At 51.3% G+C, this 16343-nt stretch overlaps 2 protein-coding genes across 3 annotated transcripts in view; both read left to right on the top strand.

The window, feature by feature from the left end:
- Positions 1 to 5152, top strand: part of RORC (RAR related orphan receptor C) — a 23850-nt gene extending 18698 nt beyond the window's left edge. The window contains exons 10-11 of one of the 2 annotated variants that reach the window (XM_007460299.1): positions 1141 to 1250; positions 4518 to 5152. In XM_007460299.1, the coding sequence (XP_007460361.1) occupies positions 1141 to 1250; positions 4518 to 4679 (272 nt within the window). In that variant the 3' untranslated portion in view covers positions 4680 to 5152. The remainder of the gene's footprint in view (positions 1 to 1140; positions 1251 to 4517) is intronic. The other variant, XM_007460300.1, reaches the window with a different exon arrangement.
- Positions 5153 to 6572: 1420 nt separating this feature from the next.
- LINGO4 (leucine rich repeat and Ig domain containing 4) lies at positions 6573 to 11132 on the top strand. Its single transcript, XM_007460298.1, is given in 3 exon segments — positions 6573 to 6633; positions 6636 to 6768; positions 9240 to 11132. Coding segments are annotated over 3 exon segments (1989 nt in total). The 3' UTR covers positions 11035 to 11132.
- Positions 11133 to 16343: the final 5211 nt, after the last annotated feature.

Genomic DNA, 16343 nt, shown 5'->3' with positions numbered 1-16343 from the left:
GCGGAAGTGAGCCATTTCCCTGGGAGAAATTAGTCTGCTTGTGAGTCCCTGTCAGTGACTCCATTGCGGCCGCACGTTGGAGTCGCCTGGGGAGCTCTAAAAACGATTGCTGCAACTCTGAGGTCATTGATCTGGGGTGCTGCCGGAACACCAGAAGTTTTAACAGCCTCTCACAAGTGATTGTAATGTGCCACCAAGCCTGAGAATCACTGCTCTGTGTGAACTCATTTCAAGACTACATGCCATCGGGAATTCCCTAGCGGTCCAGTAGTTAGGATTCCGTGCTTTGACTGCCGAGGGCATGGGTTCAATCCCTGGTTGGGGAACTAAGATCCCACAAGCCCCACAGCGCAGCCAGAAACAGAAACGAAAACCAAACCAAAACAAGACAACATGCCATCATGGCAGGACTCTGGATGTCCGCTCCGCTGGAATGGAGTGGGCTGGTGAGCCAGCTCAATGCTAAGGATTCAGAGAACCTGGGGAAGTGGCTTGAGCTGCTAACCTGAGTTTGCAGACCAAGATTATCAGTCTTCTGGCTCTGCCAACGAGTAGAGACCTAAACATTCCCCTTGAACTGGAAATAAAGACTTAAAAGATGACTTCGGGGTATTTTATGGAGTCAGGGCAAAAGGTGGTTTGTCTCTTGAAGTTAGCCACAGACTGCTGCAGAGGCCTTGATGCTGACCTAGGTGGCTTTACAAAGCCCATCTCCTATCTGTAGCCATCCCTGCCAGGTGGCAGGGAAGAAGAGAGAACTTTTTTTTTTTTCTCCCCCACAGAAGAGTTTTAGTGCCTAGCTTTGAATTAGCTATGTGAATTATCAGGGTACCAGGGATACGGCAGCTTGGAACTAGGAGATTGGAATGTCTCATCCCTTTCATCTCTCTCCAGTTTTCCTTGTAGAAAGCTAGCCCAGCCCAAGGCCCCACAGCTTATCATTATCAAACCAAGACACACACATTCACACACACACACACACACACACACACACACACACACACACACACACTTACACTCTCTCTCACTCAGCTAGAAAGATCTATATTCACCACAGATGTCCAGAATGACACATCCTTTTGGGGAAGTTAACGTCCATGTTCTTTCTTTTTCTTGCTATGGTCCCATCCCCTCCTTCAGACCGGCCAGGGCTCCAAGAGAAAAGGAAAGTAGAACAGCTGCAGTACAGTCTGGAGCTGGCCTTTCATCATCATCTCTGCAAGACTCATCGCCACGGCATCCTGGCAAAGGTAGGAGCAGTCCCTGGGACAGAGGAGGTCAGGCCCAGTGCCAGATCTGTGACATCAGGGCTTGCGAGGGCCACGGTCTGAGGGTCCAGAGGAGGAGGTGCTTGAGTGCTAAGCTGTGTGAGAGAGCTTGCAACAGCATGGGGACAAGGGGACTGATCAGTCACTTCCATGTGGGTAAAGATGGGAAGTTAGGGAGCCTGGAATTGGGAGGGACCTCCAGGGAACAATTCAGTTTAATAGGGCCACCACTTACCCAGCATCTGCTTGTACCGTGGAATGGAAAGATACAGAGATGCCGCTCTTACCCCCACCAAGAGTTTTTAATCTGCTGTGAAGAAGAGACTCGTGTACCAATGACCCTAAGCTAGAGGAGAATGTGTTATGGGATATAATAATAATGCGATTAACAAAGTGCTTTCACAGATATGCTCAGCTTTACGACAACTCAGTCAGTAAGATAGGTGTTAAAATCTCCCTGTAGTGATAAGGAAACTTAAATGACTTGTCCAAGTTTAAGCAATCATAAGCGATAAATGTAAGGTTTAATCCCAGGGCTTTTTCTACCGTATCCCTGTGCCCCTAATATAGTACTACAATAAGAGATATTGGGGAAATGTGAGAGCATGGAAGAGAGATTAAAAATAACTTGAGGGTAAAAGGAGTGGGTCATAAATGCTTCCCAGAGAAGGTGGCATTTAAACAAGGCCGTGAAATATGTAAGATTTTAACGGGCCTTCAGGGGGTGGGGCAGGCATTCCAGGCTTAGGGCACAATATGGACAAAAATAAGGAGGCAAGATAATGCATATACAGAGAATAGTTCATGGAACATTTTGACTAAAGTGTAAGGTCAGGAGCTGGGATTGATTGATGGGGGCAAGGAATTAGCAGAAGACAAGCTTGAAAATTAGGTCAAGGAGCAAATCAGAGAGGACTTTCAAGGCCATATTAAAGAGTTAAGACTTTATTTCCAGGCAATGGAGAGCACCAAAGGCTAGACGAATGATATCATCAGAGCTATTCTTTAGGCAATTTAATTTGGAACCAGTGTAAAGGAACCATTTATGTAACGGTTCAGGCAATGGGCACTTGCTATGTGCCAGGCAGAGTGCTAGGTGCTGAGAATACAGAAGTGACTTAAACGACAGGCTCTGCCCTAAATAAACTTCAAGTCTGGTAGAATAGATTAGGGGGAGGAGAACCTGAGACAGCAGTTGGAAAGCAAATCTCTGTTGGATCCACCTTCAGAATATATCACCTCCCACTGTTACCCCCCAGCTGTCAGTTCTCACTTGGACCATTAAGGAGGCCTCCTTAACTGGACCCCTGCTCCATCCCTGTCTGTCCTACGGCAGCCACACAGCACTGTTCTCAGTGCTCCTAGAGCTGCCCATCATGCTGAAAATCAAATCAAGAGTCTGTGTCGTGGCCGACTGGCCTCATGATGTGTCTGGCCCCCCGACTTCTTTTCTCACCTCATCTCCTTCCACTGCCCTCTCAGTCACCCATTCCAGCAACACTGGCCTCCTTGCTATTCCTTGAACACATCAAGCCCGGTTGCTTCTCAGGACTTTGCTGTTCCAGCTGCCTGGAAGGTTCCTCCCCTAGTTTTCCAAATGGCCTGCTCCATCCCTTCATTCTGGAGAGGTTTTCCCAGACCACCGCATACCAAAAGCCCTCTACCCATCACTCTGCTTTATTGTTTTTTAAAGACGTATTCTAACATATGTTTATTTTCTGGCTCCACCACTAGAATATACACTTAATAAAGGTAGAGGTTTTATTTTCTTCACTGATGTATCACCACAGCCCATCACAGTTCTTAGCCAAAAGGGTCTCAACAAATATTTGAGAATGAATGAAAGAATGAATGAATGAAGCTATTGCAATAGCCCAGACGAACGCAAAATAAAGCAGGAGGAATGAAAAGAGGATGAATTCAAGAGATTTCAAGAGATCCCATGCTGCCTGCTCTTCCCTAACTGGCCCTTTCCTAGGCAACTAAGCTGGGGAAAAGGGGGTGGCTGGTGAGAGGTATTTTTAAGGCTCACTTGCTTATACAGGAAACTGCAGACGATAAATGGTTTTCTCAGCCTTTCTCCAGTGAGGTCTCCCTGCCTCTATCTCCTCATGGCTCTCCAGGCCTTTTTCATTCCCCTCCACCAGCTGAGTGCTGGCAGTGTTGGTTTACTGTTTGCAGTGTTGGGTACCTGCTTGGAAATTGCTTAGTCCAAACAAACAGTTACTGAGCATTTGCCATGTGCAAGCAGTTTCATAGGTACAGAGGATACAGAGAGAGGGAGGGAGGGAAGGGAGAGAGAGAAACCCTACCTAAGGAGTTTAAATCTAGGGTAGGGAGACAGACAAATTGGATCATTTTCATAAAATGGGATTTCAGTGCTGCACAGAGGGAAGCCCAAAGGAAGGGCCCTTAACCCAGGGAAATAGTCCTAGAGGAGGTAACACTGAAGGTGAGTAAGAATTAGCCAAGCACAGAAGAATTGGAAAGGCATTCCAGAGGAGGGGAACAGTATCAACAAAGGCAAAGAGGCACGTAACATTACATAACAGAGAGTGACAGAATTTCACTATTATAAAAGCATAAAGTGTGAGTTAGAGAGTCTTTTTTTTTTTTTTAACATCTTTATTGGGGTATAATTGCTTTACAATGGTGTGTTAGTTTCTGCTTTATAACAAAGTGAATCAGTTATACATATACATATGTTCCCATATCTCTTCCCTTTTGCATCTCCCTCCCTCCCACCCTCCCTATCCCACCCCTCCAGGCAGTCACAAAGCACAGAGCGGATCTCCCTGTGCCATGCAGCTGCTTCCCACTAGCTATCTACCTTACGTTTGTTAGTGTATATATGTCCATGCCTCTCTCTCGCCCTGTCACAGCTCACCCTTCCCCCTCCCCATACCCTCAAGCCCGTTCTCCAGTAGGTCTGTGTCTTTATTCCTGTCTTACCCCTAGGTTCTTCATGACATTTTTTTTTTCTTAAATTCCATATCTTAGGAGTAGCAGGAACACCATTTGGGGGTTTCAGCCAGAAAACATGTACCTGTCCCATAGTAGTTCTCGCTAGCCTCCAGTTGCCTGAACACAGACCTACCCCTACCAATGGGATCTGGCTCTTCCACAAGTGCCAAGTGTGCAGGGAGAAAGCAAGGAGGGCTATCCCAGCCCAGGAAGGATGGGGGTACTTCTCTGCTCTGGGGACAGAGCTGTAGTACTGACCCTCCTTCCCCATGAACCCATGTCCAGCTGCCACCCAAGGGGAAGCTTCGGAGCCTGTGTAGCCAGCATGTGGAAAAGCTGCAAACCTTCCAGCATCTCCACCCCATCGTGGTCCAAGCTGCTTTCCCTCCACTCTACAAGGAACTCTTCAGCACTGAAATCGAGTCACCTGAGGGGCTGTCCAAGTGACCTGGAGGAGGGACTCCGTTCCCTTCCCTAGAGCCTCGTGGCTCACCTTCCCCTTGGCCTTTTCCTTTCCTGTGTGCCCTGGAGGGTGGTCTCTGCCTGTTTGGGGGGGGTGAGCAAATGCGGAGACTGGCTTTCTGCCCACCAGCCTGCCTGGCAGCGGGCCAAGAGCTAGAGGGTGGGGATGGAGGAACACCATCTCCAGCCTCAGCTTTGTCCTGGCTCCTCTCAGCTTCTGGGAGACCTGGGGTGGGATACAAGGACCTCTAGGAGGACCTAGGTGTCCTCAGGACAACAGGGGGATCCAGGACACCCTGGACAAACAGAACTCAACTCTGGGCTCAGAAGCTAAGAATAGGCCTTTGAAATACCTCATTGCATTTCCCTGGGGGCTTTGGCTGGGGAGATGCATCAAGCTCAGAGACTGGCATCTGGAGCCCAGAAGGACCTGTATATAACATGAATCTGGATCGTTAGATTTTCTGCCTTCCCCCTTCCTCCCAGCTCAGCAAGGATATTGTTGGGCACCCTGGGGTCTAAAAGAGACTAGATACGTGGAGGGTAAGAATGGGATGGGGATAAGGGAGGGGCTGGGGATAATATTTTTATGGGATTTGGGTATAAGGATAGGGTATGATGAAGGCCAAGAGCATCACAGACAGAGAGACAGAGAGTTAGAACTCAAACTTCTTATGTGCACTTTAAAAATAGACTTTAGTGGTTACACAAATGTGATCAGAGACACATGTCCACATACATGTGAAACACATACTCACACACTTAACCTGTAGTCATGCAGCTCTATAGACGCATTTAATCTGACACAATCTCTGTCTTCCTTGAGGTCACAGATCAGAGGAATTTAGTGGCCTCAGGGAAGATCCCAATCCTGAGGAACCCCAGAACATTTTCACCTGGTGCCCCAGTTCACCAATCTTAGATGTGGGGTGGCCCAAACTCTATCCCAGCCCCAGCTGTCTTCTGTCAAAGGAAACCCTAAAAGAAGAGATGGCTGGACACAGTCAGAAGGCCAAGGACAGACCCTCGGAGGACTGTCTGGGCCCCATCCTCCAGTCCTGCTCTCGTTATGGCGAAAGGCAGCAGATGCGATTCCACCACCCTGTGCCTGGGTACCACCAAGTCTGTCAGGGTGAAGGAGACCTGTTTCTCCAGCCGCGATCTTGCCCAAGAACTTCTCTTGCCTTTATAAATAGCTGTGAGCCCTCCTCTGAGGGATAAACAGCAGGTGGTCAGGAGGGTTGTTGTTTTTTTTTCCTCTCAGGGCAGGGTAAACATAAACCCTAACCTGTGCCATTCTTTATAAAACGACTTCAAAGGCAAGAGGTGTTGCTGCTCTGCAATCTCATTCCTGTGTGAGGACCCAGGTTCCCAGCCCTGCCAGCCGTCCACACTGTGAGGATTCTGCACCCACCCTGAGCAGTCCCCCACTGAGGCGTGGGGGCTGGTCCTCAGGAGCCCCCCACCGAAGCCATCTCAGACTAAGCTCCGCAGTGGGTGTTGTGGGCTGAGAACTTTCCCCACAAATGATACCCACAGGGAACATTTAGAATGAGAGGTTACACAGAACTGGCTCGCATCTGGGAGACTGAAAGACAACCCTACGGAAAGTGCCTGGCCCCAGAGCTCCCCAGGGGGGAATCAGGATGCCCGAGAGACACTGCGGAGCTGCCCAGCAGCTTCCACCACCGACCCCTCCACCCCTCGGGGCTCCGGAGCCTCCCTCTGCGCTCCTTCCCCTCCTCTGCCATCCTGAAGTGGCGCCTGCTGCAGCCCTCCCTGGTTGCTTTATTTATTTATTTTGCACCAACAGGGTTGCTGCAGACTCATTCTCTCCTGGTTTAAAAAGAGAGAGAGGAAAAAAAAAAAAAAAGAGAAATGCTTTCTGGCTCTTCTCTCTACCTCGGTCTTGGCAGCAGCCGCTGCAGCAGCAACAGCAGCAGCGGCGGGCAGGGGGGCAGCGGGGAGAGAGGCGCACGGGGAGGTGCGGGGCAGAGGTGCAGCTCGAGTAGGACGGGCCCCCAGCCCCGCACAGATGCAGTGCCCAACTTGATGCCACCCTCCAGCTTCTCTGGTAAGTGCACCCACCTCCTGTCCCAGAGCTGCAGCTGCCCTTCTCCATAACGTTCTCAGAGACAAGGCCAGACCCGTCAAGGCTAGAGGGTCTGTGCCCACCCCAGGCTCAGCCAACCATCGATCCTGGCCCCATAGGACTTTGATGGGAAAACTAAGATGGCCCAGGTTCTCCGGAGGGAAGGACTCCAAGGAGACCTCCCTCCATTTCCCGGGTGCTCTCTCTACCTCTGGGAAGTGTTTTCCTGCAATCCGTGTGGATATTCCAGAAATCTTACCTCCAAGAGAGAGCCCCCTCCCGGTGTAGGTCCCCATGCCTCACTCAGGTCTGCTTTAAAGAGGATATCCAGGATCAGATGTGTCTCTGGACTGCCACATAGAGACAAGAAGAAGAAAGCTCCTTGTTCCTTGAGGGTGATGCCCCAGACCCCAGCCCATACAAGGAGAGAAAGTAGTGGTCCTGACACCTCTCTCTTCCTGCAGAGTGGCCGGAAGCCAGTCCTGTAGCCGTGGAGATTGGCAAGGGAAGTTTATGATTACATTAGCGACCTTTAAAGAGAAGGGGCCAGATCCCCAGCCCCTGGCCCAGCAGGTTTCGGAGACTAAGAGGACATTCACAGGAGTGGCAAGGAGGGAAGCTAGGTTACACGCTTCACTGCACTTTTGCTGAATGCAGGAAAGAAGGATGAGCAGGAACTGCAGCAGTAGTGATAAAGAGCTAGCTGTCAGGTTGACTTACCAGGGGAATGAGGGTGGCTGGGACATTTCTCTGCCTGGAGAACTCTTAGCATGCCAGCCATACCTGTTAGGTTGGGATGGGGAACAGAGGAGCCTGCTCAGCAGCCTCTGCTGTACCATTCTTTCTCATGCCCAAGCCTCAGTATGGTGTCCCTCTGCTCTCTGGGCCTCTTTCTTCAGTTTCTCAACTACTACAGTCCTCTGAAGTGGCTATAGGGTAGCCACCAGAATGATCCTTCTAGGAGAGGGTATAGAGTGGGAAATAAAGGGGAAGAAATCACACCATCTCTTAAACTGCCTCTCCTAAGTTCCACCTGGGAGAAAAAGGGCCGTGGGGTAGAAAGCTGACCCTGTAGGGCCCAGAAAGCCTGAGGCCTGAAAGGCCAAAGGTGATTGGGATCTGCAGCCAGAAAGAAACCGAGGTCTCCTGCCTCAGTTGGCTCTTGTCCTATCTCTGTAGCATCCCTTGCCAATTCCAGTACCTCCCCTCCCTTGGGGTCCCGGTTGTCACTAAACAACCTCTTCTCTTCCATCGCCTCAGTCAGGCTCCAGTGGTCATCCGCCTGATTCTGCCCAGGCCGCTGTCACCCAGAAACCACTTTAAGTTGACAGGCTGTGCACACAGACTGTGCCCAGAGATCTGCTGTGCCAGCCAAGGGATCCCTTGGTCCCCACCATAGCGTCTGGCCAGGCGCTGTCTCTCCTCACTTGTCTATGCCTACCTGACTCTCAGTCTGTCTCTTGTGTTTTTCTCAGGCAGCAGAGGCCAAAGGGGACAAGAGATCTCCCTTAGACTCACACACTAGGCTTGAATGAAAACACCACGAAGGAAGGGTATGAGAGAAGCCTAAGTCTGAGGACCAAGCAACAAAACTGGGGCATCTCTTGGGTCCCTCACACCCTAATGTCATCTATAGGGGAGGCGGGGCTGCCCTTGGGGTTCTTGTGAGGGATTCATGTACCCCCTGCATCCTGTGCTATATCTAATGTGCAGCTTGGCTGTCGTCCACAAGGTGTTCTGGGGAGATTGGATCTTGTTAGTCTGGGGCCTCAGGCCCTGGGCCAGGCTGGAGGAGGGCAGAGAGGCAATAAGTGGAGCCTGGGGGGCAGAGCTGAGGCCCACATGCTTCCCAGCCTTGGATGACTTAGTCAAGGTGATGCCTGTCTCCAATCAGGATCCAGGGATATGATCCCCCTTAAGCCGTAGGCAAAGCTGTGGGTAGATAACCTGGGAGAAGGGTGGGCAGAGAGGGACAGAGCAGACTTTGGGAGAGCAGCTATCAGGGAGAAGGGACCTGAGGTATTTCTGGATCTCACAGATGTAGGGACACTCAAAAGTTACTTCCCTGCTGCTTCCTGTCTCCCTCCCCTAAAACTTTCCCCACTTGACTAGGGTTCCAAGAGGTAGGGAACCTCAAAAGTTACTTCCCTGCTGCTTCCTGTCTCCCTCCCCTAAAACTTTCCCCACTTGACTAGGGTTCCATGAGCTAGTAAGCACTTGGCCTGTCACCCAGGTTGGGAGGGGGAGGAAAGTACAGAGTCCCCTTAGAGGAGCTCCAGAAGGCTCCAGGGAGGTGTGCACCAGAAATCCTCCCAGATCTGCACCCTAGTTGCTGGCCATGCTGAGATGGGCAGCTCAATATCTCTCTCTCCTCTAAGGAGGCCCAGGGAAGTCCAGGGTCCCCATCATCTGAAGCCACTTTCCAATAAGGGCCATGTCATCGTCTATTCCAGGATTGAAGAGGGGATGGCTGCGGCCACTACTCCAAAGCAAGCCTGGCCCCCGTGGCCTCCCATCTTTTTCCTGCTCCTCCTGTCTGGGGGGAGCAGCAGCAGCTGCCCTGCTGTGTGTGACTGCACCTCCCAACCCCGGGCAGTGCTCTGTGCCCACCGGCGACTGGAGGCTGTACCAGGGGGACTCCCGCTGGACACTGAGCTCCTGGACCTGAGTGGGAACCGCCTATGGGGGCTTCAGCGGGGAATGCTCTCCCGCCTGGGCCTGCTCCGGGAACTGGACCTCAGCTACAACCAGCTGTCCACCCTCGAGCCAGGGGCCTTCCATGGTCTGCAGAGCCTGCTCACCCTGAGGCTGCAGGGCAACCGTCTGCGAATCGTGGGCCCCAGGGTCTTCTCAGGCCTGTCTTCCCTCACGCTGCTGGACATTCGCCTCAACCAGATTGTCCTCTTCCTCGATGGAGCTTTCGGGGGGCTAGGCAGCCTCCAGCAGCTGGAGGTTGGGGACAACCACCTGGTGTTTGTGGCTCCGGGAGCCTTTGCTGGACTGGCCAAGCTGAGCACCCTCACCCTGGAGCGCTGCAACCTCAGCACCGTGCCTGGCCCGGCCCTGGCCCGCCTCCCAACACTAGGGGTCCTAAGGCTCCGAGAATTAGATATTGGGAGGCTGCCGGGAGGGGCGCTGCAAGGGCTGGGGCAGCTAAAGGAGCTGGAGATCCATCATTGGCCATCTCTGGAGGCTCTGGAGCCTGGGAGCCTGACTGGGCTCAATCTCAGCAGCTTGGCCATCACCCGCTGCAATCTGAGCTCGGTGCCCTTCCAAGCGCTGTACCACCTGAGCTTCCTCAGGGTCCTGGATCTGTCTCAGAACCCCATCTCTGCCATCCCGGCCCGGAGGCTCAGCCCCCTGGTGCGGCTCCAGGAGCTCCGACTGTCAGGGGCATGCCTCACCTCCATCGCTGCCCACGCCTTCCATGGTTTGACTGCCTTCCACCTCCTAGACGTGGCGGATAACGCCCTTCAGACACTGGAGGAAACAGCCTTCTCTTCTCCAGACAAACTGGTCACCCTGAGGCTGTCTGGTAACCCCCTGACCTGTGACTGCCGCCTCGTCTGGCTGCTCCGGCTCCGCCGCCGCCTGGACTTTGGCACATCCCCCCCTGCCTGTGCCGGCCCACAGAACGTCCAGGGGAAGAGCCTGAGGGAGTTTTCAGACATCCTACCTCCAGGGCACTTCACTTGCCAACCAGCCCTGATCCGAAAGTCCGGGCCACGATGGGTCATTGCAGAGGAGGGGGGGCATGCCGTTTTCTCCTGCTCTGGAGATGGAGACCCAGCCCCCGTCGTCTCCTGGATGAGGCCTCAGGGGGCTTGGCTGGGAAGGGCTGGGAGAGTAAGGGTCCTGGAGGATGGGACGCTGGAGATCCGCTCTGTGCAGCTACGGGATAGAGGGGCCTATGTCTGTGTGGTCAGCAATGTAGCTGGGAATGACTCCCTGAGGACCTGGCTGGAAGTAATCCAAGTTGAACCACCAAATAGCACTCTCTCTGACCCCAACATCACCATGCCAGGGATCCCAGGGCCTTTCTTCCTGGATAGCAGAGGCATAGCTATGGTGCTGGCAGTCGGCTTCCTCCCCTTCCTCACCTCGGTAACCCTGTGCTTTGGCCTCATTGCCCTCTGGAGCAAAGGCAAAGGCCGGGTCAAACATCACATGACCTTTGACTTTGTGGCACCCCGAACCTCTGGGGATAAGAACTCTGGGGGTAACCGGGTCACTGCCAAGCTCTTCTGACCTTTCCTTCCACACTGGGGACCCATCCAAGCCAGCTTCAGATACCAAAGGGGAAGAGAACCAAGGCTGCCTGGACCAGAAGCTAGTCCCAAACAGCATAGATCTCCCACGCCTCCTGCCTGCACCATGCCAGCAGCTAATGCCGCCTCCTGATAGCCGGCCTCCTTGTGCTTTTGCAGTTTGAGGATAGCGTTGTCATCTCTTCCCTGAGGGTCCCAGGAAGCTGAAGATATAGACCCTGTAGTCAGCCCAGTCCTCCCCCCACCACATACAGAGCCCAAAATATAACCCTCCAGTCTGCTAGTCTAAGCTCCAGGCTTCCTTCACACCCACCTACACATACCTTAATAACCAATACCAATCGCCAAGTACAGCCATAGATTACTTCAGAGATGGGGCTGGGAAGTGCCACTTGCTTCTTGGAGTCTCTGCTCCTCAACCAGGTGGTCTCTCTCTCTCTCTCTTTTCTGCTCTGTCCCCTCTCTAGGGGCAAATAACTAGGGCCAATGACCTCAAGCTAAGGAGAAGAGGATGTGACAGGGGAGTGTAGGACGGGAAGGAGGACAGACTACACACTGGCACTGAGTGTACATGAGCCCCACCACCTGCCTCTGTCTGTCACAGCATTAAACCTGTTGCCAAAAGGCCATGACAGTAGCAGCCACAACTAAATGTGATCTCTGGAGATTTCTTTAGTCTTTTCCACCCCTTATTTCTGTCAGATCTCCCCCTTCCTACCCATTCTGCCTGCCCATTGAGCCTGTATCCTAATGGCCTTGCCTGAATCTAACGAGCCTGACAACCAGGGGTTTACGCAAAAGGTTGCCCGCCATGCCTGGAGAGATCAGCACGCCCAGCCCATTTCAGTGTCAACCCTTTCCCCTGTACTCTCCCTCTCCGGAGTTGGAGGAGAGATCCTCTGCCTTCCAAAGGATCCCTCTGCAAAAATTTCAACCCAGGGCACCCAGCTCCTTCCCTTCTTTCTCACTCTGGTTGGAATCTCCCTAACATTCCTGATTGCAGATCCCTAGTGCCCTTGATGGAGAAGGCAAGAGAACTCCTAGAAAATGACTAACAAAAGCAAGAATCTGCAGCTGTCAAAGGAGAGAGACCCAGAACACAGCAGGACTAAGTTTGAAGGAACAAGGTGGGAGGGGCACTGCAAGCTGTAGTTAAAAGTGGAGGGAAGAAGCAGCAGCAGGAACCACCTGCCTTTCCACCGTCCTTCAGCAGTTTCCCCTGGTTCCGTGTTTAGTGCAGCCCCGGTGGGAAGCTGTCTTTGGATAGAGGTCGCTGTCTTATGGAGACCCCAGATGCAGAGGCAGAGTGGGAGAAGGAGATGCTGAATGCCTCTGAGTGTACTCCAAAGAGAGGCCAAAGCAGAGCTAGAAAAAGTAGAGATGCTGAGAGCTCAAGGGACAGGGCAGCAACGTCAGCATCACCGGAAGGGGAGGAGTGAAGGGAGAGGAAAGAAGCAGGGAGGAGGGGCCGAGAAGTGGATAGTCACGAGGTCCCTGGGAGCCTCTCTCTCTCTCTCTGCAGCAGCATCTGCACAGCGTCCTTAGTTCTCCTCCACCCTCAATAGCCCCCACCCACCCCTCACCCAACAGTATGCAAAAGCATAATCAGCTTCCTAGCCATTCCTCCTGCCCTTGTCCTTGCCCTGAGGAGACTCATTAGGAGATTCCCAGCCCAAACTGTCCCTAACAGGTGGGAGAAGCTGGCACCATATGGGGGCAGCCAGACTTCACCAGCAGGCAAGCTCTTCGGTGGGGCAGAGGTGGGAATCTGGGGGCGGGGGGCTGTGGGCAGAGGCGAATGTGAGAGAGAACCCGGCAGTTTGGAGAGTGAGGCTGGAGGATCACACAATCTTGAGCATCCGGAGCCTCCAACCTTGCTCTCGGCACCGTGCACACACAATTCCCTTAGCATTGCAGCAACCTCCCCTCTCCAGTTTATTAGACAGCCCAAAGGTTTCCCTGGGGCACAGCCCTCTCCCTCATTTCTAAAATCTTCCACCAGTAGCTTGTGAGACTGGGACTTGTGGGGGTCAGGTGCTAGAGGTTTTCATACTAGTTGCCCACACTGCAATTCAGAAAAGGGCAGAAGCAGCATTGCTGTTCAGAGAAATCTACTCTGGGAAGGCCCCTGAGGCAGTGGGGAATGGATGACATGTGTCTGGATTGGGAGTTGCTGCTGCCTGAGTCCCACAGCCGCCAGAGCAGCCCAATAGAAACAGAATGAGTCACTTATGTGATTTCAAGTTTTCTAGTATCACATTAAAAAAGCAAAAGAAACAGATACAATTAATTTTAATACTCTATTTTATTTAACCCAGTGTACCCAAACTATGATCATTTCAACATGTTATCTATATAAAAATGAGTAATGAAATATTTTACATTATTTATTCATATTAGGTCTTTGAAATCTAGTGTATATTTTACACTTACAACACATTCCAATTTGATAACTAAATTCTCACCAGAAATATCTGATCTGTATTTAGGTTTCATAAAATTCACTGTTGAGAAAGTCAATTCACACGTCCAGGTTGTTCCAACCAAGTTGTTCCATATTAAAAGTTTTCCAATAACTAAATCAAGTATTGGTTTTAACATTTAAATTAACTGAAATTAAACAAATTTTAAATTCTACTCCTCAGTCACACTAGCCATCTTTCAAAGTGCTCAGTAGCCACATGTGGCCAGTGGCTACAATATTGGACAGCAGAGCTCCAGACACTGTAACTCTGGGTGTAGACTAGGGCCTCCTCAGCAGAGGTGGGCAAAGTGTCCCTCGAGAAGCACATTCAACCTAGAGGAAATACCTGTGGGGTTCCCCCACTACCACCCCTTGCTCTCCTGACATGGCCTTTCCAGAACACCTTCAGAGAGGGACACTAGTTACCGTAACAAGGTTAGTGCAATGAGCACTTCCACAGCTTGTCCAACCATCAGAAAGCCAGCCCCTTACGCCATCTGCCTGGAAAGGCTGCCCTTAGCTCAGGGGTGTGTGTGTGTGTGTGTGTGTGTGTGTGTGTGTGTGTGTGTGTGTGTGTGTGTGTGTGTGTGTGTGTGTACAAGTGTGTGACGGCAACCAGGGATGCAGGCGTGTGGTGTGTGCACATGTGCAGGGATGTTATGGTCCACATCAGAGGCAATCCAATGGCAGCTCTCCCCTGGAGGGACAGTCGTGGAGATAGAAGAAAAATAACATTTATTCTGTGTTAGTGGCTACATGTATGTTTTCTTATTTAATCCTCACATCAACCCTATAAGACAGGGAATCCTATAAGACAGGGAATCTTGGCTGATGGAACTAAAGGTCAAATAGATTAACTTGCTCGGGTACACAGAGCTGGTTAGTAAGGGAGCTGCTTCCCTTACTCAGGGCTAACTCAAAATCCAAATGCTTTCCACCACACTGCCATACTGCTCGGTCACTGTCTGCTCTTATATCCCCCTTCCCCAGGGTCTCTCAGCTGCAGGAACTGACCTGTGAGAAAGGTAGAATCCAGGGGTCATCCCCAGCCCCACCCACTCTGAACAACTCTTTTCAGGGGAACTGGGGTCAGTTGTTGGTCCTCACCTTCCTTCAATAACTCTAATGCACCTGATTCAGGAAGCTGAGGATTGGTTGTTAGTTTTTAATCTTTCTTCTCAGTCTCCCCCAGCATCCATCTCTCAGAGAGAGGCAGGAGACTCTGGGTAGGACTTTTGCTCCAAGCAGTGAGTGTGGTGATGATTCAGGCCGGCGAGCATGTGAGATCAGAGGACTCCTGAGTCCTCTTCCTCCAAACTGCTTTGTAAAGGGGAGTTAAGGAAGAAGACTTAGAGCTGGATGGTGGTGGCCAGAGAAGCTGAGGAGAATGTCTCTCTCCTAGGACACCCTGCCGCAATTCATCAATCTGATCGAAAGACGAAAGAGTAGCACCAGTATAATTTCTGATACTAAGGCCCACACTCCCAGTTGCTGGTTTCTGGTGAAGAGCCTTGAGTGACGGGGGAAGAAGGGGTGATTCCTACAATGGACAAAGGGAGTGTGCTGTTTTCCAAAACCTCAGATAGCTGAATATCATTTGAATGGTTTACATGTTATCCAGGAAGGGAACTCTGTAAGCAGCCAAGGCTCTAAACAAGGCTACTGTGTTTGAGAAGCCCTCCCTGCCCAGCCTTTAGCTAAAGTCTACTTTCCTGCTTTGGCTTACTGAGTGGAAACACCTGCCCACTGAACTCTCTGGACAACCCACACTCTGTGTTAATTAGTTTCACCTACTGCCACCTGCACCTTGCTCAGAACACCCTTCAGGGAAACAGAACTGGACTCTTCAGAGCAGGAGATGAGAATAAAGAAATCACAATTCACCCAATCCTAGTCGCTCACAATTCAATCTTTGAATCGTGGTTTGGGCCCTAAGAGGGGGAATGAGATGACAAATCCCAAATACACAGTGACTTGAGAGTGAGTTTGGAATCATCTCACCTAAAGTTATCCTTTCTACTCTCCAGTCTCCCTACCCAACCAATTAGAAGTCCATCCTCCTTCAGAAAATTCCCAGGAAAAGTGATTACACCTGGCTTTTCACTGCTCTGATTAAGAAATTAATCCTGTGGTTTAATTTTTAATTTTAATCCCTCTTTTTGGACTTCCACTTCATTTCCTCTTCTTTGCTCACCAGCTCCCATCGGAGCTGGAAGATGATGAGCCCATAAAGTAGGCCTGTGCTTTTTTTTTTTTTTGCGGTACGCGGGCCTCTCACAGTTGTGGCCTCTCCCGTTGAGGCGCACAGGCTCCGCGGCCATGGCTCACGGGCCCAGCTGCTCCACGGCATGTGGGATCTTCCCGGACTGGGGCACGAACCCGCGTCCCCTGCATCGGCAGGCGGACTCTCAACCACTGCGCCACCAGGGAAGCCCGGGCCTGTGCTTTTTATAGCAACAATGAACACTCTTCCTTAGGTCTGAACTACTCTTTACCTTTTTAAAAGTAAAAAAAGCTATAGCAATCAAGGCACTCAAATACCTAGAAATAATCTTAAAAAAAATATATGTAAATTTTACATGACAAATAATTTAAAACGCTACTGATGGGACATCAGTATGACTTACACATGTTTATAGGAAGATTCTATTTAATAAATATAACAGGGCTTCCCTGGTGGCGCAGTGGTTGAGAGTCTGCCTGCCGATGGATGTAGGGGACACGGGTTCGTGCCCCGGTCCGGGAAGATCCCACATGCCGCAGAGCGGCTGGGCCCATGAGCCATGGCCGCTGAGCCTGCGCGTCTGGAGCCTGAGCTCCGCAAT

This window comes from Lipotes vexillifer, unplaced genomic scaffold (genome assembly GCF_000442215.2).
Source record: "Lipotes vexillifer unplaced genomic scaffold, Lipotes_vexillifer_v1.1 scaffold209, whole genome shotgun sequence".
Taxonomy (NCBI): domain Eukaryota; kingdom Metazoa; phylum Chordata; class Mammalia; order Artiodactyla; family Lipotidae; genus Lipotes; species Lipotes vexillifer.
This window is presented reverse-complemented; position numbering and strand designations above follow the sequence as displayed.